Below are 25,220 nucleotides of genomic sequence, written 5' to 3' on the forward strand. Positions count from 1 at the left end.
CTGCCATAAGAGGTATTATGAAGGTCAAAACTAGAGCTTTCAAATGTCTGATATTTAGAATTCAAGAAATAGGTTCTAGCAATATTTGTTTTATTCCTTTGCCTATTTGCCTGTGAGCCAATGTCACAGATGTTAGAAAATTGAGACAAGATAGTAAATCTGTGTAGTAAATCTGAGTAGGTTGATGTGTATGATATTGGATGTGATTTAGTGAGATTGTGTACAATGTCTGTATTAGAGTAAGACTATAATGTGTGATGTCCAAATAAATAAATAACCCCAACAATTTGCATGCTTGAGTGTCTGTGTGTAACATGTAGTGTGTGTAGCCTTAATTTTCATGATAATTGTAATCCATACTGTATCCCCATCATAGTTGCATCATAATTACCTTAAACATAATTTTTTTAAACACACCAGCATTTCCATAGCAATTGACGTTTCACAACATCATGAAAGAGACCTTGCATTACTATAGAGACGGCTTCACAACAGTACAAATGTATCCGTACAATATGTTATTATTCCCATATGTCCCTATTCTGATATCTTCCCCTTGATTGTTGTAAACATATATTAACATGTAGACAAAGACATAGAAAAGATAGACAAACAAGAAACATATGAAATTATAGAACAGTTCTCGACAATAGAGAGAGAGGGGAGAGAGGGAGAGAAGAGAATAGAAAAGAGAGAAAGGGAGAGAGAGAAGAGAGCGAGATCAAGTCCGTATGTGTAAGCGGGTGTTCCTAATATTTTGTAGACTCAGTGTAAATTGAGTAGGCTATTCATCTTTTCTTGTTGTATTTGATTTCTGACAGCTTTGTGTATTTATTTGTAGCCTGTGTGTGTCAAGCAGCTTTTGGGGTTATGTTGTTAGCTTTGTTTGTTGTTCTTTTGATCGTGTGTGTGTGTGTTAAATGCTGGGTGAAATGGATAAGAGAATAGTAAAGGGATAAATAATAGTACACAGCAGGATTTGATTTAAACAGCATATCTTTTCATTCTGCTTTTCCACGAGGAGCCCTCTAAATTCAACCTCTACTTGAAAGACCACAAACTCTCAAGTTGTGTGCCAACTATCTCACAGACGCATGCATGCACACACCCAAGTCTAAAACACTCTCACACACATGCCTCTTACACACACATACTTTGGCACAATGTATACAGGCACATGCCCACTTCTCATGCATGCACCTACCCACAAACATATACACCTCCTACACACACACTTATACACATCTCTAACAAGCAGCGGCTGCATTTTACAGATGCAAGATGGCGCCGACAGAGATGGTCACCTCGCTTCAAGTCCTTAGGAAACTATGCAGTAATTCGTTTTTTAATGTATTATTTCTTACATTGTTAACCCAGAAAATATTAAGTGTTATTACATACAGCCGGGAATAACTATTGGATATAAGAGCGACGTCAACTTACCAACATTACAACCAGGAATACAACTTTCCCGAAGCGGATCTTTTGTTCGGACCTCCATTGGATCTAATCCCAGAGGCCGACCCAAAACAACGCTGTCGCCGCAGGAGAGGCAGACAGAGTGGCCTCCTGGTCAGACTTAGAAGGCGAGCACACCATCCACCGCTTCCGAGCATATTACTCACCAATGTCCAGTCTCTAAACAAGAAGGTGGACGAAATTAGGGCACGAGTTGCCTTCCAGAGAGACAGAGATTGTAACATTCTCTGTTTCACGGAAACATGGTTCACTCGGGATACGTTATCAGAGTCGGTACAGCCACCAGGTTTCTTCATGCGTAGCGCCGACAGAAACAAACATCTCTCTGGTAAGAAGAAGGGTGGGTGTGTATGCCTCATTATTAACGACTCATGGTGTAATCATAACAACATACAGGAACTCAAGTCCTTTTGTTCACCTGACCTACAATTCCTTACAATCAAAGGCCGACCGCATTATCTCCCAAGAGAATTCTCTTCGATTATAGTCATAGCCGTGTATATCCCCCCCCCCCAAAGCAGATACTTTGACGTCCCTGAAAGAGTTTCCCTGGACTCTATGTAAACTGGAAACCATATATCATTAGGCTGCATTTATTGTAGCTGGTGATTTTAACAAAGCTAATTTGAGAACAAGGCCACCTAAATTCTACCAGCATATTGATTGTAGTACCTGCTCGAGCAAAACACTGGGCCACTGCTACTCTAACTTCCGCGATGCACACAAGGCCCTCCCCCGCCCTCCCTTCAGCAAATCTGACCATGACTCCATCTTGTTGCTCCCGTCTTATAGGCAGAAACTAAAACAGGAAGTGCCCATGCTTATGTCTATCCAACGCTATCTGACCAATCGGATTCCACGCCTCAAGATTGCTTAGATCACGTGGACTGGGATATTTTCCAGGTAGCCTCAGACAATGACATTGACGTATACGCTGACTCAGTAAGTGAGTTTATTAGGAAGTGCATTGGAGATGTTGTACCCACAGTGACTATTAAAACCTTCCCTAACCAGAAACCGTGGATAGATGTCAGTATTCGCGCAAAACTGAAAGCACAAACCACCGCATTTAATCATGGCAAGCCGACCGGAAAAATGACCGAATACAAACAGTGTAGTCATTCCCTCCGCAAGGCAATCAAACAAGCTAAGTGTCAGTATAGAGACAAAGTGGAGTCGCAATTCAATGGCTCAAACATGAGACGTATGTGGCAGGGTCTACAGACAATCATGGATTACAAAAAGAAAACTAGCCCCGTTGCGGACATCGACGTCCTGCTCCCAGACTAATTAAACAATTTCTTTGCTCGCTTTGAGGACAATACAGTGCCACCGACACTTCCCGCTATCAAAGACTGTGGGCTCTCCTGCTCCGTGGCCGACGTGATTAAAACGTTTAAATGTGTTAACCCTCGCAAAGCTGCCGGCCCAGACGGCATCCCTAGTTGCGTCCTTAAAGCATGCGCAGACCAGCTGGCTGGTGTGTTTAAGGACATGTTCAATCAATCCCTATCCCAGTCTGCTGTCCCTACATACTTCAAGATGGCCACCATTATTCCTGTTCCCAAGAAATATAAGGTACCTGAACTAAATGACTATAGCCCCGTAGCACTCACTTCTATCATCATGAAGTGCTTTGAGAGACTAATCAAGGATCACCTCCATTTTACCTGATACCCTAGACCCACTCCCAATAGGTCCACAGGTCCACAGACGATGCAATCGCCATCAATCTGCATACTGCCCTATCCCGTCTGGACAAGAGGAATACCTATGTATGAATGCTGTTCATTGACTACAGCTCAGCATTCAACACCATACCCTCCAAACTCATCATTAAGCTTGATTACCAACAACGACAAAACAGCCAACAGGGAGGAGGTGAGGGCCCTCAGAGTGTGGTGTCAGGAAAATAACCTCTCACTCAACATCAACAAAACAAAGGAGATGATCGTGGACTTCAGGAAATAGCAGAAGGAGCACCCCCCTATTCACATTGATGGGACAGTAGTGGAGAAGGAGGAAAGTTTTAAGTTCCTCAGCGTATACATCACGGACAAACTGAAATGGTCCACGCACACAGACAGAGTGGTGAAGAAGGCGCAGCAGCGCTTCTTCAACCTCAGGAGGCTGAATAAATTTGGCTCGTCACCTAAAACCCTCACAAACCTTTACAGATGCACAATCGAGAGCATCCTGTTGGGCTGTATCACCGCCTGGTACAGCAACTGCACTGCCCTCAACCACAAGGCTCTCCAGAGGGTAGTGTGGTCTGCACAACGCATCACCGGGGGCAAACGACCTGCCCTCCAGGACACCTACAGCACCCGATGTCACAGGAAGGCCAAAAAGATGCCAGAAGGCAAGGTCAGTACAGGTGCATCGAAGCTGGGACCGAGAGTCTGAAAAACAGCTTCTATCTCAAGGCCATCAGACTGTTAAACAGCCATCACTAACTTAGAGAGGCTGCTGCCAACATACAGACTCAAATCACTGGCCACTTTAATAAATGGATTTAATAAAGGTATCACTAGTCACTTTAAATAATGCAGCTTTAATAATGTTTACATATCCTACATTACTCATCTCATATGAATATATTGTATTTTAAACCATCTATTGCATCTTGCCTATGCCGCACGGCCATAGCGCATCCATAAATGTACATGTACATATTCTTATTCCATCCCCATACATTGTGTAAGGAAACCATGTGAAACCATGTGTTTGATGTATTTGATACCATTTCACTGATTCCGCTCCAGCCATTACCACAAGTCTGTTCTCCCCAATTAAGGTGCCACCAACCTCCTCTGCCAACAAGGTAGGATAATAATGCTAATTCTCTCCCCCCACGCCCAAGTTTTGAAGGTATATAAAGTGGAGTTGAATGCTAACCTTGTCCTGCGTTGGACATCAGAATGTGATGATGAATATGTAGACCTTTTTATTATATCTGTGCTTTATCTTCCTATATAAAAGCTGAGTAAAGACGAAGCTCCTTTGTTCTGACTGTAATGTCACAACTCAGGTCTTAATGAGGCAGAAAATGTCATCAGGGATTGGCTCCAAAAGCATATTATTTTCTTGAAGTGGGTTGTTACAGTCACTAATAAGGCTAGCACTGGAATGCAATGGATGACAATTTTTGTTGTTGTTGCAATGTTAGAAATACAAGTTCCCTTTTTAATTAATGAGAAATCTCCCTCACTGTAAGGTGACAATTTCAGTAGAGACATTATGAGGGATTTCAGACCACAAGTATGTTTTGAATTATTTTTCACATACACTGCTCATTGTAGACGATTAATTTAAAGCTGTTTTGTGGCAGACTGGGGAAAAAAGTGAACAAAAATCTGACAGAATTGTTGTTGAAACTGTTTGAATATCCATGTTGTTGTACCTCTGGTGTTCCACAGCGCTGTTCTTTTTGAACTGGGAGAGAGAACTTTCATCAGATAATTATTTGTAATTAGAAGAGCCTGAGGCAGAATCCAGATTCCACAGGAAGTTGTAAATGGAGACTCCTTACTAATGTGACATCATTTTGTGGGAAGAAAATAAATTGGCACACAGTTTGTTACTGACAAGTGGCTTGAGTGATTCATGAATTAGTTGAGACCAAAGATACACTATCCATCTCTCTTCTGTAAATGACACAAACTGAGTGGGTGTTTGTTGATTTATTTGAATGTATGAGGCAAAACACACACACACACACACACATTTTTTTGACCTTTGAGAGCAGGAACCATAAATCCCACAATCATCTGTGATTGGCTGGAATGGAGGGAACAAGTCTTGAAGTGATTTCTGCTGCTGCACTCTAACAACCCCTCCCTCCCAAGTGTTGCGAGGGAGGGATTGTTAGAGTGGGAGGGCTTTCAGTTCAGACTGAGCTGTTGAATGTTAGGTAAACAAGAAGCCAACCCCAATTTAGCTTTCAACCCCAATCTATCTGCGTGGTGTGTGGTGAGGAGGAAGCAGAAGGAGAGGGTAGGATAGAACAAAGAAAGAGGAGAGAGAAGACAGAGGAAAACCAAATGGGAGTTGAGGAATGAGTTGAGGTGAGGACTGTGCATTGTCAGAGAACTGACTGAGGCTGTGCTACCATAGGCTTTTGACCTTTAATCTTATGGCTGTATGACCCTGTGCAGCTCAGCACCCTGTGCAGCTCAGCAGCTACCCTCAGGCAACCCTCTGATGAGACAGACGCTTTTTTTGTCACACAGACACTGGCATGCATTTACACACACATACTCACAAATAGACAAATGTATCCAGAGCAACTCATGTCAACACACAGACAAGTTCACATTCCCAATCTTGATGATTTTATAGCACAGTGTTTGCACATCCAACAAATGTCTAGGTGTAGAGTGGAAGAAAGTCACACGAAAGGAAAGAACTACCCACACACAGCATTCACCCATATGTTTGGTTGCTAGCCTGAAGAAGACCACCTAATCGAAATGTTACAATAAAGGGAGCATGCCACATTGTGGGGGTATTTCTATTCCTTTCCGAGTTGTTTATTCCCTGAGGCTGTGATAATGCATTTGGCCAGGTGATGGCGCCATCAGACTTTTCCATAATCAATTATGAAATGTGTGAAAAAGTTTTTGTCAATATTCAATTGAACTCAAATCAAATTGTATTTGTCACATGCACCGAAAACAACGGGTGTAAACCTGACAGTGAAATGCTTATTTACAAGCCCTTAACCAACAATGCCGTTTTAAGAAAATCCCTGAAAAAGTAAGAGATAAGAATAACAAATAATTAAATGCCATCTGAAGAATCCCAGAACATTTCTAGGCTGTGCTTGCAAAATAGTCCTGTAGTTTAGCATTTGCTTCATCTGACCACTTTTTTATAGACTGAGTCACTGGTGCTACCTGCTTGAATTTTTTCTTGTAAACAGGAATCAGGAGGACAGAGTTATGGTCAGATTTGCCAAATGGAGGGCAAGGGAGAGCTTTGTACGCGTCTCTGTGTGTGGATTAAAGGTGGTCTAGAATTTTTTTCCCCTCTGGTTGCACATTTAACATGCTGATAGAAATGAGATAAAACTGATTTAAGTTTCCCTGCAATAAAGTCCCTGACCACTAGGAGTGCCGCCTCTGGATGAGCGGTTTCCTGTTTGCTAATGGCAGAATACAGCTCATTGAGTGCGGTTTTAGTGCCAGCCTCGGTCTGTGGTGGTATGTAGACAGCTATGAAAAATACAGATGAAAACTCTCTAGGTAGATAGTGTGGTCTACAGCTTATCAGGAGATACTCTACCTTGGGCGAGCAAAACCTTGAGACTTCCTTAGATATCATGCACCAGCTATTGTTTACAAATATGCATAGGCCCCCGCCCCGTGTCTTACCATACCTGCTTACCTGCTGTTCTGTCCTGCCGATAAAGTGTATAACCTGCCAGCTGTATGTTCTTAATGTCGTCGTTCAGCCTTGACTTTGTGAAACATAAGATATGACAGTTTTTAATATCCCGTTGGTAGGATATGCTTGCTTTCTGTTTGTCCCATTTATTTTCCAACAATTGAACGTTAGCTAGCAGAACGGAAGGCAAGGGCAGATTAGCCACTCGTCGCCTGATCCTCACATGTCATCTGATCTCTTTCCACAAAACGTACATTTCCTTTTCCAGCGAATCACGGGGATCTGGGCCTGGTCTGGTGTCCGTAGTATATCTCTCGCGTCGGACTCATTGAAGAAGAACTCCTCGTCCAATTTGAAGTGAGTAATCCCAGTTCTGATATCCAGAAGCTCTTTTTGGACATAAGAGACGGTAGCAGAAACATTATGTACAAAACAGGTTACGAACAACGCGAAAAAACAAACAAAATAGCACTGTTGGTTAAGAGCCAATAAGACGGCAGCCCTACCCTTCGGCGCCATCTATTATACCTGATACAGCCAGTGGCGACACGTCATTCAGGACAGGTGGGGCTGTTTTGAGCCCCACATTTTTTGCATTTATTTTATATAAATATATAGATTTTTTGGGGCCTGTTTTGCATGTTATTTTGGCATTAATACGTGTTACATATCAGTTTGCAAACAATGTAAAAAAATAAATAAAAAAAAACTATATACAGTGGGGCAAAAAAGTATTTAGTCAGCCACCAATTGTGCAAGTTCTCCCACTTAAAAAGATGAGAGAGGCCTGTAATTTTCATCAAGGGTACACTTCAACTATGACAGACAAAATGAGGAAAAAAAATCCAGAAAATCACATTGTAGGATTTTTTATGAATTTATTTGCAAATTATGGTGGAAAATAAGTAGGCAGTAAACGAGGCTGAATTAATTGTTTCGCTGCCAAACAAGGCTCCGCTGATAGCCAGGTGTATTGGTAGTAAGGATTCACTCCATTGTGCTTTATGTAGGCCCTAACAGTTTGTGGGCACCTCTTATCGCCATCATAGTGCAATTCATTTATTGTTTTTAGTGTTGTGTTGTGTAGGTCTTTGCTGGCATGCATCTAAGAAAAACAGTTTGAGTTTGCCCCACCAAGATTTACATGCTAAAATCGCCACTGGATACAGCAAAATGGCACTGTGTACCTCCACATATATGATGTTAAGGGAATATGTAATTATCACTCAATATGAGATGCCACAGCGTAAAACTCTTATATCGTTGCCAATAATAGCCCTATAGCTAACTAGAATAAAACAATGGAAGACAAATAGACTGACACAAATGCTTTTGCAGTAAGTCATTAGTCTAACATTTAATGGTGACTTTTGAATAGAATAGTCCGGCCACGAGCACAGTTTCTCTCTATCCAGGTCTCTGCAGTATTTTCCCTACTCAAGAGGGAGTTGTTTTGGCCAGCCTTGGTTTTTTCTCACTGAGGTTGGATCAATACTCTGATATATGGACATTTCATTGAAAAAGCACTTTTCAGGCATGGTTGAAAGTTTCCTGTAATGCAGTTTACACCTCCCAACCTAAGAACTAAATGATTGTTGCCATCTGATTGTTGCCTACCGTCTAGTGGCATGAAAATGAATTATTGACTAGGGTGCATGAATCTTATGCAGATATGACTTGTGAATAAGTGTTTGAAAAAAGGTTAGGTAGACTTACAAGTAATCACCTTGTTCTTAACATGAGATATGACCAGTTTGTACATTTTGAAGAGGTAGTCTGGGCACCAGACTGGAGATTAACGAGCAACAAACATTATAGGTCTAGCAGTCTAGACTATCCATCTATCCAACAACACTGACTATGATGGCTGTACTTAGCGCTTTTTTTCATAAACAATCATTTTTAACTACATTATGACAGAATGTGTGTTTGTAAATGTACACCTGCATAATGTATTATGCGCATGAGAAAAAGTGAGGTGAGATATTGAGTGATAAATAGTAGATACTAGTATGATTTCTATGTGTGCGTAGAGAACGGCTACACTTTACATTGACTGTTCTGTTGCTCAGGGTCCAAAGAGACTCCAAGGTCTTTCCCATTTAGTATTCATTGCACATTAATAGCTATGAACTGAAGTATTCTCCAAGATCTGCAGTGAAAGCAAGGTCTTGCTTTGCCTGGCTCAAACATAATGCAGCAAGGGCTATGGGGAAAGACGAGATATGGACTATTGAAGCAGCCATATTGTGACTAGATATAATCAAGTAGGCTTACTTATGTTCCCATCAAGCAGGGGAAATGCACTCTCAGATTGTATGGTTCTTGGGTTGTGATTAAAGTGCCACAGTGTGTTTCTTGTAGCTCTACTGTAGTGTGAATAAATCCAGTTGGTTTCTAGCCATATGCCAAATAATAGGACTTCCTGTAGGCTGATTGTCTGTCTGTCGCCGTCTGTCTGTCTGTCTGTGGGTGGAGAAGGTGTGAGCTCGAATGATGCTCCCCAGTGTTTCTCGGGGAGGTAAGCTGAATGCTAGCTGCTGGGTGGAGGGTGGAGGCTCTCTAACAGGCAGAGAAGTCAGGCTGTCAGTACTGAAAAAGGCCCCTCTGCCTGGATATGACAGGTACAGTATAGGGTCTTAAAGGCAAGGTACGTCTCCCCCACTCCTTTACATAGAGCCCCAGAGGGTTAGTATGAATAATGAATTACTCCTATGGTAAGTACCCTTGAGGCCCCCTCTACTGTACCTACATACTGTAGAATTGTGTGCTGGCTGTAGGACAAGTGGTCAAGTACCATCTCTAATTCAAAACATTTTCTTTGTTCAAATATAGCCACGTTTGTGGCTCGTATTTAATTCATTCTATTTTCCACAAATGGATTTTCAGAGATTCTGAGAATCCAATCCCTCTTTCAATTGCTCAAATGATTTATCTTAGCTCAATAAAATACTCAGGACAATTTTTCGAGAAAATAAGACAGGCCTGAAGTTATTTACTTTTCCAAGCTCTGGTTTCTGAGCTCTAAAGGCATCAATAATGTAGATAGCCAAATCAATGTTAGCAATTACCCAGATTAATGGACAACAGTTGAACAATATCCCAAAGATCAGTGTCGACCTCTGACATCAGACTGTGGGAGCCCTGTTCAGAGAACCACTCCAGGCAAAACCGATACCAATTTACAACACTATTCAATTTGCATGCTAATGCAGCCAAAGCATGATGAGTAGAGTAGGCTACAGGGCTGGTTTGGTTCTAGTGCTGCTTACGCCGGCAGACAAATCACCTACCCAATAATCGCATCAGACATTGGCTCCAATGTAAGAATGGGAACATGAAGTGGAGTTGCCATGAATTATGAAACACAAGATGCTTCAGTAGAAAATCCACTGCATGTTATCTTCATTGTGAGGCAGAAGGGCCAAGTCAGCGTCAAGGCGTCTATTCTATTGGTCTGAAATATTTTAAAGAATAATATGCATATCCATAAGCTACAAGTGTAACATATAATCAAGGCCTACACATGCTGGCAATGACAAATTTATGCTAATTAAAAACACATTGTTGCTGTAAAAGAATCCAGACAAATGTATTTCCATCAGTTGACATTTTAATGTATAGCAACAGTACAAAGTGAATCGTTTGCTGGCAAAATAGTAATGTTTTGTATGTACAATATTTATACAATAATTTATCGTTTAAAAAAGGTTCAATGGTAAAATGTATTACAGTTTATTGCACCACACATTTATAAATTATCATCATAAAAACGTCACACATGAAACATTTAACACTTAAACAGGACATGGGTTTTCTTATTTTGATTTAATTGTTACATTTTTAAACTCTTTTACGAATATCTATTTGTGGAGTGCCCTCCAATGTTGACTAAAATGACCAGGGCCCGGTTTCCCGATAGCGATGGAATTTAGGCTTAAGAGTGTTTTAATAAGGCATCTTTCCAACAACTGCCAAAGATATAACATGCGTTTCCCATACTGATAGGTTCTCAGATCAGCTTTCTCCATGCAAATCTTTCCTTAACATTATAATTATTTAACAATACTGATGACGGATCAGTTTCTAGAGAGATATTACCACCTACGGCTGCAAATATTATTATAACGCTTACCAAATTACATTTATGAAAATGCACTAAATCACTGATTTGGCATATCAATGTGTACGTTATGCTACACATCATTAAATATATAGAGACAAATACAGACAGTAGCCTACAACTAGCAAAATAGAACTCAATTGATTGAACATTGCAAAAATCACTGAAGCTGGAAACTCATATCTCCCTCACTAACTTTAAGCATCAGCTGTCAGAGCAGCTCACAGATCACTGCACCTGTACATAGCCCATCTGTAAATAGCACATCCAACTACCTCATCCCCATATTGTTATTTTTTAAATGTATTTATTTTTTGCTCCTTTGCACCCCAGTATCTATACTTGCACATTCATCTTCTGCACATCTATCACTCCAGTGTTTAATTGCTAAATTTTAATTACTTTGCCACTACGGCCTATTTATTGCCTTACCTCCCTAATCTTACCTCATTTGCACACACTGTATATATATTTTTCTATTGTGTTATTGACTGTACGTTTGTTTATTCCATGTATAACTCTGTGTTGTTGTTTGTCTCGCACTGCTTTGCTTATCTTGGCCAGGTCGCAGTTGTAAATGACAACTTGTTCTCAACTGGCCTACCTGGTTAAATAAAGGTTAAATAATATTTTTTTTAACATTAAATGTACTTCTATATGAATGAAACCGGCCTATAGCCTACTGTTTATATTTTAATGTACTCATCTCAGTTTTCAGTTGAAGCATATTTTTATACGTTGCATGTTTGTATCAATTGCAAAGACATTGGTAACTTTGGATTTGTAGTCAGCTTTGTTCTGAAGTTATCGGCGGGCACAGAAACGGATAAACCATGTGATTCTAATGTTAGTGGATATCCTCTGTGTATAATGGGACGCGGGAGGCAAAAAGCGTCTAAGGACGCACTTAGCTGTTCTACGAATTGTCTGAGACAGGCATTAGATTACGATTGTTTCCAAGTGCTACGTCAATAACGATGGTTTTGGGAAACAGCTTGGAGATGTAATAATGTTCCTACGAAGAAGGGTCTAACGATGAACTATGCTTTTGGGAAACCGGGCCCAGGACAAGTAACTGGTCAAAATTACTGTAGAATAATGGAGAAATCATCAAGAGGGTAATGAATGATTTCAGTGCAGATAAACATATCAAACAGAAACCCTGAATTAAAGCAATCCTATGGAGAGTCTAGTTTTATAATGATAATCTTTAAGATGACACTCAGTGAATGCAGCAGCAAAAATAATTTGTCATTTGAATATGTTAAATTCAAACAATTTAAAAGGCTATTCTCTCATCTTGACCTCATATTTTAAAAACGTTAATGGGACATATTTATAAGAAAGGTACAGTCTACTTGATACAACAGAAATCTTGGGGTGGCAGGATAGCCTAGTGGTTAGCGCATTGGGCTAGTAACCGAAAGGTTGCAAGTTCAAATCCCCGAGCTGACAAGGTACAAGTCTGTTGTTCTGCCACTGAACAAGGCAGTTAACCCACTGTCATTGAACATAAGAATTTGTTCTTAACTGACTTGCCTAGTTAAATAAAGGTTAAAAGATTGAGTTTCCACCTTTGAAAGTATGCTATATAGAAACCTGAGGATTCTCTGAAAGTATAACAATGATCTACTGAAATTCAAGTATCATGTTCAATGTAAACATTGACTGATGGCTGAGGGGTCTCATAAACCAGGAGGAAACTGATCTGACCCACAGGAAGTGTCATTAATCTTCCAACTCTAAGGAATGATTCCCAAAGCTCCATTGGCTACTTTGGGTCACTGCTAATATACAGTTGGTTAAATAAATGGTCTAGAAACCCACTTCCCTCATTTCTGTCATCCCCAGAGTGCCTTAATAACTTAAGACCACCTTGTTAAACTTTTCTAAATATAATTTCTACTTTGGCTACAGGGCATTTTACATAGTATGAAACATGAGAAACTTTTAGGACTAAGAGCAAGTGATCATTTTAAATAAGGGGTATATTTTGGAATGGTTTTCTATTCAGATTTGTTTTCTTTACAAATGTACTGAATTCTGATGGCTTAATTCAATTAAATCTGGACTGCAGTATGTACACAACAGCATAAATAAATTAAAATAGACTCATAGAAGGTTTTGGGCACCAGATTACCTCCCCTCACAATGCATCCAGTTCCCAGATTTAGGCACATGTTTGCACAGGCAGTAGGCAGAGTTACTGTGTAAACATTACTAAGGCAGATTTGATTGAATCCAGCCCAAAGTACGCCATAATAGAATTGACCCCCCACCCTGTAATAAGAGCTTTGTGTGGGTTTTTATGATAGAGTGTGTCTGGTAAATTGAGTGTCTGGCAGGGCGGTAACCAAACAAAAATATTTTGCTACCTTGGATGATCTGGAGATTACATTTTAATGTCACCTAATCGCAGAGTTCATTAACTGAAACCTTCAAGGAGCCTTCATAAGGCTTCCTGAAGGCTTTATGATGCAACATTAGACTTGTCCACTGAAAAGGAAATGTCAGTCCAAGGCCAAGGCTATGATATGCATGTATTTAGTTTCTGTGGTACTGTTTAGTAGTCTCTCGTTGCCTGCTCATCCCTTACACCTCCACATGTGGCCCCACTGCAGCCGACAGAGAGAGGACAGCAGTGCTTGGTGAATTTGCTTGTATATCTGTGCTCTTCCCTTGTTGAGCACTCAGGCTGAGTTATTCTGTTGTTCAGTTTCCTTCACCTACTGCTTGTGGGGCTGCTTGCTCTGCTGGTAGCATGTGACCTGTGTCCTGGGCCTTGTCTGTCTGTGTGTCTCTGAGTACACACGTCTGCCTCAGCTCTCCACAGACATGGCTGCGATGATCTGCTCCACTTTATAGGCCAGCCTCTGCTTCTGGGCCTGATCATCCTGCTCAAGGGCCTCAATGATCTGACACACACACATACAAGACAGACACGAAATCAGCAAAACAGGCAAGGAAACACAAGGTTACTGTACTTTGTGCTGCAAATACCCTCCTGTTACTACAAATAGGCAGGCTAAGGGGTACTTTAACTTACGTTGAATCTAGATGCCCCTGTTTTGGATGCCACCCTAGCCCCCTACTGTATTTTGTAAAGACATTGAGGTATAGGGCCTCACCTCTTGGCTGTACTTGCTGACGTAGGCATACATCTCGTGCAGGGCACACAGCACATTGAACTCATTGGAGTGAAGACGGGCCTGCTCGGCCAGGTAGGCATTCATGTCCTGGTCACTGATGGCAGGTAGGCGGTTTATGTCCGCGTAGTACCTAGAGGGAGACAAACACACACACGCTGTTCTATCAGCCAACATGTAACCTAAACATAGCAGGCATAAAAGAAACGCCTGAAACTACACACCCCACATTCTGGACATGACGAAATAAAAAAACTGTTGAGAAGTTCTCTTCTGCACTGTTCAACCAATCCAGTAAATGTGGAGGACAAGTTAAGATGGAGTGTTGCCGGGTAGAAACAACTTCAGAGTGCAAACTGGCAAACATGTCGTAGCTAGCTGCTACCCACTGGGCGCAGACGTCAATTCAACATCTATTCCACGTTGGTTCAACATCATTTAATTGAAATGATTTGGAAACAACGTTGATTCAACTAGTGTGTGCCCAGTGGGTATATGTTTCACTGGGGACTGTTAACAAAAAGTGCATGCCCAAAAGCGGAAGTCGTGTCACAGGTCTCTTTCCCCTGAAAAGCAGATGTCACCGATTTTCTGCCGATGGCACTGAGGTGGTCCACCACCTGTGATTGTAAGCTATAAAGGTAGTCTGGACACTGAAGTCAGTCTTCCTCTGTGATTTCAGTGTAAAAGAATAACTACGAATCCATTAATAATATTACAGTTGAGTGATGTAAGTAAAACACACACTCATCTCACCTCTCCACCCAGCTCTTGTAGTTGGGGATGTCCTTGGCGTAGAGTAGCTTGGTGGAGGGGGAGTCCTTGCCCAGGCGATGCTCTGAGGTAGAGCAGGAGTCCATGAAGGTCTGGGCCACCACAGACAGACAGGCGTCTGTGATGCTGCTTTTATGGATGTCAAACACAAACTGCGGGTTCTTGATCACGTTCACCCAGAAGCGCAGAGGCAGGCTGGGACAGAGGGAGGATGAGAAAGAACAGTTTATAGACCGTCTATATATTGAGACGATCAGCATAAAATCATTATTGCTTTCAAGTAGCACATTAAATCTGCACTCCCTCACCAGTTGCTTTTCCATGTGTGGCGAACATCCATGTCATGGATGCCGTGCTTGTCAGCCTGCTCGTCCAAGAAGTCAAACATGTACTTGATGGCGAGCGGAAGAGCACTGCCCCGGCACACAGTGCTGAACAACGTCTCAAACAGGTCATCCACAAACTTCTGCAGTGTACCCTAAAGAAAAAAACACAGCAATGTTAAAAACACACCATAGCGTTGGAACAAAATTACTGAATCTGTAATTGCTAAGATGCTCTGGGGGGAGAGTAAGGGAATACCTTAGTAGCCAGTAGCCTGGTCAGGTATATCTCGGACACCATCTTGGAGCCGCGCTCACCCTCCTTCTGGTCCCCATGGTCGTGGTTCTTGACCAGGTGCCACACCTTCACCCCACTCTCCATGTCCGGGGTGAGCATGGGCACGCGGGAGTGAGGGCTGTCAGGACTGGTGGGGGTGGAGCGGAACGGTACATCTGCAGAGAGAGAGGGTCCCAGACAGACGGTCACGATATATTATCTCAGTCGGTCCGGTAGAATAATGAATAGGTAAGTGAGTGGTTTGGTGCTGAGAGTGGCTCCAGGGCAGGCCTGATTGACTGACCGTATCTACTGATGCTGCGTGGGAAGCTGGCTGAGGAGGGCAGGTTGTACGAGGACATCTGCTTGGGCACCAGGGCCACCACACAGTGGTCTGACACCTGCAGGGTTCATACGGAAGACACAAGGGTTCATGTCAGTTTGACCCACTCCCAAATCCACATTATTGGGTCAGATCATGACATTGATATGAGAAATTTGGCCCGATGAAGACCTATAGAAGTTATTCAATTTACAATTTGTGATATACAGTATAATGAACTTGAACTTAGGGGGTAGGCAATGGTGAAGAGGTGGGTTTTTAGGCGGGACTGAAAGATAGTGATGAACTCAGAGTCACATATGGCTGGAGGGAGGGAGTTCCAGACCCTCTGCGCAACCCTGGAGAAGATGCTGTCACTGAAGTGTTGAAGCTTGGACCTGGACACAAGTCACAAGCTGGCCTGCTGTGGTAGAACGGAGTGAGTGTGTGGGTTGCACAGGAGGTTGGTGGCACCTTAATTGGGGAGGATGGGCTCATAATAATGGATGGAACGGGGAACGGAATAATTGGAATGGTAATTAAAATCCTCTCTGACCCTTCTTCTCCCTTACCAAACCAGCACAAGAGACTGCTCATAATAATGGCTGGCACCCATTCCATTCACTTCATTCCAGCCATCATTATGAGCCACCCTCCACTCAGCAGGCTCCTGTGGTGGATTGGTAGTGGAGAAGGTCAGAGAGGTGTGCATGCCTTTTGCAGTAAAGCAGTCTCCCAGCATGAGTGAACTTCACTGCTGCTCTAGAGGAGCCACAGACCGGGCTGTCACAGAACCAGGTACGTAGCAGAGGGGAGCATTTCCCTCCAGAGAGACTAAAAGTAATCGAGGGAAATTGTTCATTTCCTTTATAGATTTTATCAACACATTCATCTCTTTCAAACCCCCCTCCTGGTGTGGCAGCTAAAGTTGGATGTCTTTGTCTCTTGGCTTAATGCAAACATGTTTTACACCCCATAGTCAGAAAATGTGTGAGTGCAGAGTGAGATGGACTTTAATATGTTTACACTAGTGCTCTATTTAAAGCTGTTTAACATGAACACCCCCCATGATCTACCCATAGCAGGAGGCAGCTGACTCATACAGGAGATGAGAGTGGTGGATCAGTTTGGTTTACTATGGCCAGAGGCAGCATTGTGGACAACAGAATGTACATTCATGTTAGTGAACTGTGTGATGGGGATTGGGGATTGAGTGGTTTGACCTGATAATGCATGAGGGTGTTTAGTCTCTTCCAGTCTCCTTCAATCTTTGTGGTGATGTCTTCATCCTGCAGGACCACACGTGCCGTCCTCCCCTGGCGCCATTCTGGTGGGGGGAAAAACACAGGTGTGCATCTATGAGTCCCTTTTCAAGGTTCAATAAGTCAGACACAAGCAGACAGTGAATAACCACTGTATTAGTTATTGTATGTCCTCCATTCATTCTGACTGGAGCCAGTCTGTCTCACCCAGGTCCATGTCCGCAGCCCGAGGCCTCTGGGAGAAGTGCATGTTCCTACAGACAGCATCCAGAATCTTCTCCTTCACCTGGGTGATGGTGTCACAGTTGAGCACCTTGACGGGGAACTCAGGGCTGTTCTCGTTGTCTGGGTTCACACAGCTCAGAGTCTGAGGAGGGACCAGAAAGAGAGAGTGCTGTTATTAGTATTCACTGTCCCTCTCTTTAAATTGGCCTCCTGGCTGCATGGAAAAGGCTCTCCTCTCCTTGTGTGCCATCTCTCTCACAGCTTTGGCCAGAAATGTAATTTCACACTTTCAGCTGGATGTCGGGTTGCCAGCTCTAGTGGGGCATTAAATGGATAATGAGACACAACCGCTCCCACAGGGTGACCAGAGACATGTAATCTTGTAACTGGGCTGCCCTCAGGCTAATGCCTGGGGGATGAGCCACACTGCTGCTGCATCCAACTTCTGCTTTAGCTACGGACAAGTTCTCCCAGTGGCCAAGCCTTGATTACATCATCAGTTTTAACTCTTAGCTGATTGTGTCACTGAACAGCATGTCAAACATTATTTGTATCATCCTTTTGGCTCTTTACTGTTGTATTATCTACAGTAGCCAATGAATTCTCTCCTATTCAGAGCTTTAACATAAGGGCACCATGAGTTAATATTTACAGAGGCGCGCACAGCATGTCACCTACCAACTGTGGTGTAAGCAAGCCTCTCACTTTTATGGTGGTAACTATAATTAAGGAAATACTCCAAGTGGTTTTAATAGAATCTGACATCTAAGACATATTGTCGTATGGTATGGTGACTCACCAGGGTCTTGTAGTCAATCTGCTGGCGGATGAGTTTGTCTTCACTGAGGGAGTAGCGCGCCTCCCCGGTGATGCAGTCGATAGGTCCCTTCTCCATCTGCTGCTTGATGGCACAGTAGAGCATGAAGAGAGGCTCACCTGCACACTCCTTTGTCCAGGAAGGAAAGGAAGTGTGAGGGAGGAGAGGATTGAGAGAGGAAAGGAGAGGAGATGTACATTGTTCATAAAACACGTCCATATCACACACGTGTAATACCAACGCACATAGAAATCCATCTGGTGTATAATCAATAACAATCATTCGAGGATTGTAGTGATATATCATGGTGACATCTGCAGTGATGAGGTTCCAAGTCATTGATATTACCTTAAGGAATTTGTGAAGTAGGAAGGCAAACCAATTAGTCAGCATCTTCTCTGCAACTGACTCGGTTCTGCAAGAAAGGAACAGACGGATACATTTTTAAGAGGGAGATGTCGGAACGTAGAGTGGTCTGACCATTTAGGTAGAGAGATTGCTTAAGAGGGACGGTAGACAACCCAGTGTTGTGTAAAAAACAACATGGTGAGTTAGTTTATGTAAAAGTAATATGCTGCTCTGCATGGTCTCAGAGGACTAACACCAGAACCTGAGTGCTGCTGCTATAGAATGGAACCTATTTGGGTCATGACATAATTGTGCAAAAGCTACTATCTGACCACTTTCTCTCCTTTCACTGTGTCAGCCGTGCTCATCCCATCATCAAACGCTGTATGGGCAAGATTGTGATTTATTATGTTTCAATAGATACACTAAAACATACTTGTATGTTCTATCTGATAAAACATTCAAAGATCTAACTGTTAAATATGAACCTTTCGCCTCCCTTTAGAGGTAATACTACAGTATAGCTCCATTGCAGCTTCCTAACTTGCTCATCTCTTTCCTTCTCGAAAGATGGTGCCGGTAGACATGGCAGCTCTGCTTCTAGCTCCTAGCTCCTGCTCAATGCTCATTCTCATACATATAGCTGGCTGTCACTTCTTTCCCATTGCCTGCATTCCATTATCTTTGGGATTGTTTTTGTGACTGCAGAATGTTTGGGCTAACAAGGTCAGCCTTGCTGGCTCCCATGTTAACACATCCTTATATTTAAAGAGTGTGTCTCAGATTGAGTGCCTCCTATGAAAGATTTAGCAGGCTTCTCCCAGACCTGGGAAAACAATGTGCTGTGCAGAATAAAGTGAGGTGGAGGGGAGGAAATGTGAGCTACAGCTGAATGTTTCATGAGTGGCACATAGAGCATAAGTCAGACTGACAATGGCTGTCTACCCTCCCGCTCTCTCTGTCTCTCTCTCTCAATTCAATTCAATGGCTTTATTGGCATAGAAAACATATGTTATCATTGCTAAAGCAAGTGAAATAGATGATAAACAAAAGTGAAATAAACAATACAAATGAACAGTAAACACTACAGAAGTTCCAAAAGAACAAAGACATTTCAAATGTCATATTATGTCTATATAACGTTTTGTAACGATGTGCAAATAGTGAAAGTACAAAAGGGAAAATAAATATACATACGGGTTGTATTTACAATGGGGTTTGTTCTTCACTGGTTGCCCTTTTCTTGTGGCAACAGGTCACATATCGCTGCTGTGATGGCACACTGTGGTCTCTCTCTCTCTCGCTCGCTCGCTCGCTCTCTCTCTCTCTCTCTCTCTCTCTCTCTCTCTCTCTCTCTCTCTCTCTCTCTCTCTCTCTCTCTCTCTCTCTCTCTCTCTCTCTCTCTCTCTCTCTCTCTCTCTCTCTCTCTCTCTCTCTCTCGCTCTCTCTCTCGCTCTCTCTCTGTGTTATTCTGTGTGATATTATTCTGTGTGATATGAGGTTTTCAGCATTCAGAAAAACAGGTAACAAGCGTTGTCTGTACCTGCGCAGCAGTAGTTTAGGGTGGTTCTTGCTCTCCAGGTTGCGCTCGATGAGGTCAGAGAGGAGGTGTTTGAGCACGTCTGTGGCGTACTCCAGGCGGCCCTGCAGCGCGGTCATGATGAGCGAGGCCACGTAGCCGCGGTCACGCATGGAGAAGGAGCGCTGGAGTTCCAGAGTACGGATAAATGTCAGCAGGAACACTTTGTTATTCACCAGCTGGGCAAACTGCTTCAGAGCCTTCTCCACACCCTGCTGCCTGCTCCCAGACACCTACACACACACAGAGACACACACAGAACCCTCAGAGAGTAGAGGGATCTTGCATATGGGGTATATCATCTGATTCTACAAATAATGTACAGATACAGTAGATGGCAAGGGGTCAGGTGTTGCCAGTTGTGTAATGGTGGTAATGGTTGGTTACCTCCAGCTCCCTGAGTACAGGATGGTCATCGAAGCCAGGGAAGAGGACCCTCATGGTATAGGTGCGGTAGTCCAGGTGGGGGATCCCAGCCCTGTCCAGGTCACTGGTCAGCTCGTTGATGTCAGTCTGCAGCTCAGCGAAAGCTAGGCGCAATACAGAGAGAGAGAGAGAGCATGATTGGAGGAATCTAGTCCATATTCAAGCTTTTTGTGAGTTATTAGCATTTTATTGTTCTCTTGTATGGGCAGTTGAGATTGTCTGATAACATGTGCTGGTCAGATTCACCTTCCTTGCACTCCAGAGCCACTCGCGACTCCAGGTTGTCCATCTGCATCTGCAGGCGTTTGAGAGTGAGGTCATTCTCGTGTGACTTGCGTCTGTAGGCCAATAGGACGATGAAGACGATGATGAGCAGCAGGCCTCCTCCAGCCGTGATGCTGAAGATGGCGGGGAGGGTGAGCAGGCTGTCTGAGCGGATGTGGACTGCACCAGGAGAGATGTGGAGACCACCCACCTGGACCTGTACATAGACAATAAACCATAAACACACGTGTACATAGACAATAAACCATAAACACACGTGTACATAGACAATAAACCATAAACACACGTGTACATAGACAATAAACCATAAACACACATGTACATAGACAATAAACCATAAACACACGTGTACATAGACAATAAACCATAAACACACGTGTACATAGACAATAAACCATAAACACACGTGTACATAGACAATAAACCATAAACACACGTGTACATAGGCCCTCATGCAAAATGTAACACGTAGCTAAACTATACTGATCAATAGTTTCCTTTTTATATGTTTGTTTGACTTAAAGTCCAAGTGCAGTCAAAATTCAGTTTTCCGGTGTTTTGTATCATATTGTATAGCAGCTAATGAAAAGAACAGTGTAAAAGTCTGAAATAATTTGATCAGTGTTATTTCCAACCAGTTGCTGGTTGAAAATACAATCTACTCAAGAACTTCTAATCAGCAGGTTTTGCATGGGTGGAGTTTTGGCTTGCTTGGTGACATCACCGAGTGGTAAATAAGTTAATAGACCAATAATATAGAGAGTTCCAAACCTGTCTACCATTAACAGCTAGTTTTCAGTTTTCCCCTCCCCATTCAGACCACTCACAGACTGTCTTATCAAAATTCTTCCTTAATTGTTACACAGAAATTATTTGATACAAAAACGGCTGCTTTGGGCCTTTAATAGTTTATCTAGAACTGGACACAGACAGTCTGACAGACAAACTGACCAGGACTTTGTGCCGGCCTGTGAGGTTGGGTGGCTCACAGAGGAGCTGTGTGTCAGAGACGGTGAGGGAGCAGGGTGTGTCCCCGATCAGCACAGTGTAGTTCAACCTGGCCCCTCCAGATGCCGAGGGCACCAGGTTACGCCCCTGCAACACAGAGAGGGAAACCCCACATCCGTCAGGTCAGTAGATAGAACTCATCTTATGACAGTAGTGCTACAGAGTTATGGGCTGCTTTAGGTTGGGCTGGGTGGTCCCACCTTGAGTATGATGGGGGAGCCAGGTTTCTGCTCTAGCACCCCAGACAAGCTGAGGGGCTCTAGGTAAGGGTTGGGGTAGTAGATGAAACTGGTGCTGTTGTAGGTGAGCAGGGCCTGCACGTTGTTGAAGACAAAACCAAACTCCTCCACGTGTTTCACTGACTCCTGCTCCGGTGTGTACTCTGCCTTCAGGGAGGGAGCAAAGCAGCTTATCGTGGTGGTGTTGAGCACCTTACACACCTGGGGAGAGATCCACGGACAGCGACAGACAAGCACAAAGAAATACTTGTCAACACTTTTGAAATGACAATTAGAATTGGCCACCATTTCTCAGGACAAGACAATATACAGGACAGGGGAAAGAGATACAGTAATATGTTATCAGTGGACAGACTCACGTTGACAGACTCGACACCGGCATACTTGACCCTGACCCTCGGCTCCTGCACCACATCTAGGTTGGTCCCCGTCACCATCAGGGTAGTGTGTCCACTAGAAAACACAACACATACACCATTTACACCTCCATATTGGCCACTGAATAGGTGATCCGGGAGATAAATGGCAGTTTCCTCTTCCTGTCGTCATCAAAACCACCTGATTTGTATTGAATTGTACTTTTTTCAACATAAATGCATCTTTGGTACCAGGAAAACATTGAACTGTTCTGGCCAGTTAGAGCCAAGTGGAACGGTTCTGCCAGCTGGCTTCCTGTTTATTCATCTATCAGGTATCCAAGATGGGCATTTCCTGAATGCTACCTGATTGTGTTATATGTATTAACACAAACAAACTAACCGTGATATCACTAGGACTACATGTAGAGCTCAGAATAAAATGAGACCGACCTGAAGAGAAGAGAGAAACTAAATGGAAAAGTGGAACATCTGTCTAGTCAGCTTGAGATGGATCCAGTCATTCCCACACTTCAAAGGATACCTAAGCTTTGGTGGCCACATAGTGTGACTGCACACAGATGATGAGACGATGGGACTTTAATTATAAGTCTGTGAAATCCTCTGTCAGTTGACAGAGTAGAAAGCCACTAGCCACTCCACTGCACAACTTCTCCCTGGCTGGCTGCTTCTGTGTCCTCGAGTCACACCCCACACTGCACCAACTATCATGCATAATCTTTGACAGGAAGGCCAGCAGAGCAGGTTGCTGTGGTGCCTTGCATCTTCACTCACCTTATCCCTCAGTAATATACAGCTGAACCAAATAGGGGAAAAACATCAATAGTTTATTAAAATATCAGTTTATTCTTTACTGGGGGGGTTACTGTACCTAGTGATGCTCCACTCTGGCTCGATGCGCTGGACTGTGGGATCTTCAATGTACTCAAAGCTCAGGTTTCCTGGCACCTTGGCCAGATCCACAATGAGGCTGACCTGCACCAGGCCAGCGCCCATCACAGAGGGTGCCGAGAAACACACAATCTCCGACATGGTCCGTCTGGGAAAACCAACAGGGAATACCAACAAGGTTAAATTCCTTTGATTCTGTCTGTGCCTACTCTTTACTGCGTGGGAATCTTAACTCTACTACAGTGAGTTATGCACATTACCATGCAGGGCGAGCGAGCATTACTGTCTGCCTCTTCCTCAATAGAGACATGTTACAGAGGAAAAGTGGTAATTAGAGGATTTATAGCTAATGGTTCCTTTTCTTCACCCTACTGACTCTCACAACGAGGGCCTTTTTGATCTTTAAAGGTCCAATACTGTCTTTTTTTTCATTATCAAATAGCAACTCTTCTGGGTAACAATTAAGTACCTTCTGGGATTGTTTTAAATTAAAATGGTCAAAAATAAACAAAAATGGCTTCTTAGCAATTTCTCAATAAATAATTTCTTATTCATTTTCTTGGTCTACTAACTAAATTAATGCCTGGTGCTGTTACCAGACAGGCCAAAACTCCATCCCACCAATTTCAGGGAGTCTTTTCAAACAGCTCTTACACTAAAATAGCATTATCATAATTAATCCAACCTCATAGTGTGGAAAGATACACTGTATATACAAAATGAGAGGATTCAGCTATTTCTGCCACACCCGTTGCTGACAAGTGTATAAAATCGAGCACATAGCCGTGCAATCTCCACAGACAAATATTGGCAGTAGAAGGGCCTTACTGAAGACTATGGCATCCTCTGACTTTCAATGTGGCACCGTCATAAGATGCCACCTGTCCAACAAATCAGTTTGTCAAATTTCTGCCCTGCTAGAGCTGCCCCGGTCAAATGTAAGTGCTGTTATTGTGAAGTGGAAACTTCTACTGTTCGTCGGGAGCTTTATGAAATCGGTTTCCATGGTGCAGCTGCACAGAAGCCTAAGGTCACCATGCAAAATGTCAAGTGTTGGTTGGAGTGGTGTAAAGCTCGTCGCCATTGGACTCTGGAGCAGTGGAAACGCGTTGAAACAGCTCAACAGATGAATCTGCATAGTGCCAACTGTAAAGTTTGGTGGAGGAGGAATAATGGTCTGTGGCTGTTTTTTATGGTTCGGGCTAGGCCCCTTAGTTCCAGTGAAGGGAACTGTTAACGCTTCAGCATACAATTACATTCTAGATGATTCTGTGCTTGAGGTCCATACAGTGAGGTCCATACAAAAATGGTTTGTCGAGATCGGTGTGGAAAACTGGACTGGCCTGCACAGAGCCCTCAGCTCAAGCCCATCAAACACCTTTGGGATGAATTGGAATGCCGACTGCGAGCCAGGCTTAATCGCCCAACATCAGTGCCCGACCTCATTAATGCTCTTGTGGCTGAATGGAAGCAAGTCCCACAGCAATGTTCCAACATCTAGTGGAAAGCCTTCCCAGAACAGTAGAGGCTGTTATAGCAGCAAAGGGGGGACCGACTCCATATTAATGCCCATGATTTTGGAATGAGATGTTCGACGAGCAGGTGTCCACATACCTTTGGTCATGTTGTGTATATAAAACCCAGGAAAATCACATATTTAACTGCACAGGACCTTTTAAAATAGGTCCCGAAAAAATAAGAGTTGGCACTTTCATCAAGTCCCCACTTTTATATAAGGATCTTTGTAGGAACTTCCGTAGAGGGTTCTCTTTTGGCCTTCTCCTCTGCACTCACCTGTACAGCTCACAGGTCTGGTTTCCAAAGGTAACATTCACTCTGCTACCAGCACCCAGGTTCTCCCCCACGATGGTGACCTTAGTGCCGCCAGACTCAGGCCCTCGGCCAGGGGTCAGTCCCACCAGGTTAGAGGT

General features: G+C 43.1%; 1 protein-coding gene across 1 annotated transcript in view; it reads right to left on the reverse strand.

Annotated features, from left to right (window-relative positions):
• Window positions 1-10,458: 10,458 nt before the first annotated feature.
• The window catches only part of LOC139535672 (plexin-A2-like), a 54,272-nt gene continuing 39,510 nt past the window's right edge, over window positions 10,459-25,220 (reverse strand). Inside the window, exons 15-32 of the mRNA XM_071335344.1 lie at window positions 25,084-25,220; window positions 23,270-23,437; window positions 22,381-22,474; window positions 21,983-22,222; window positions 21,726-21,869; window positions 20,736-20,970; window positions 20,451-20,593; window positions 20,028-20,296; window positions 18,485-18,551; window positions 18,119-18,265; window positions 17,302-17,461; window positions 17,056-17,159; window positions 15,815-15,911; window positions 15,493-15,686; window positions 15,219-15,388; window positions 14,893-15,105; window positions 14,119-14,269; window positions 10,459-13,905 (exon numbers count right to left, since the gene is read on the reverse strand). Coding sequence (XP_071191445.1) covers window positions 13,810-13,905; window positions 14,119-14,269; window positions 14,893-15,105; window positions 15,219-15,388; window positions 15,493-15,686; window positions 15,815-15,911; window positions 17,056-17,159; window positions 17,302-17,461; window positions 18,119-18,265; window positions 18,485-18,551; window positions 20,028-20,296; window positions 20,451-20,593; window positions 20,736-20,970; window positions 21,726-21,869; window positions 21,983-22,222; window positions 22,381-22,474; window positions 23,270-23,437; window positions 25,084-25,220 — 2,829 coding nt within the window. The 3' untranslated portion in view covers window positions 10,459-13,809. The remainder of the gene's footprint in view (window positions 13,906-14,118; window positions 14,270-14,892; window positions 15,106-15,218; window positions 15,389-15,492; window positions 15,687-15,814; window positions 15,912-17,055; window positions 17,160-17,301; window positions 17,462-18,118; window positions 18,266-18,484; window positions 18,552-20,027; window positions 20,297-20,450; window positions 20,594-20,735; window positions 20,971-21,725; window positions 21,870-21,982; window positions 22,223-22,380; window positions 22,475-23,269; window positions 23,438-25,083) is intronic.

This window comes from Salvelinus alpinus, chromosome 12 (genome assembly GCF_045679555.1).
Source record: "Salvelinus alpinus chromosome 12, SLU_Salpinus.1, whole genome shotgun sequence".
Classification (NCBI taxonomy): Eukaryota; Metazoa; Chordata; class Actinopteri; order Salmoniformes; family Salmonidae; genus Salvelinus; species Salvelinus alpinus.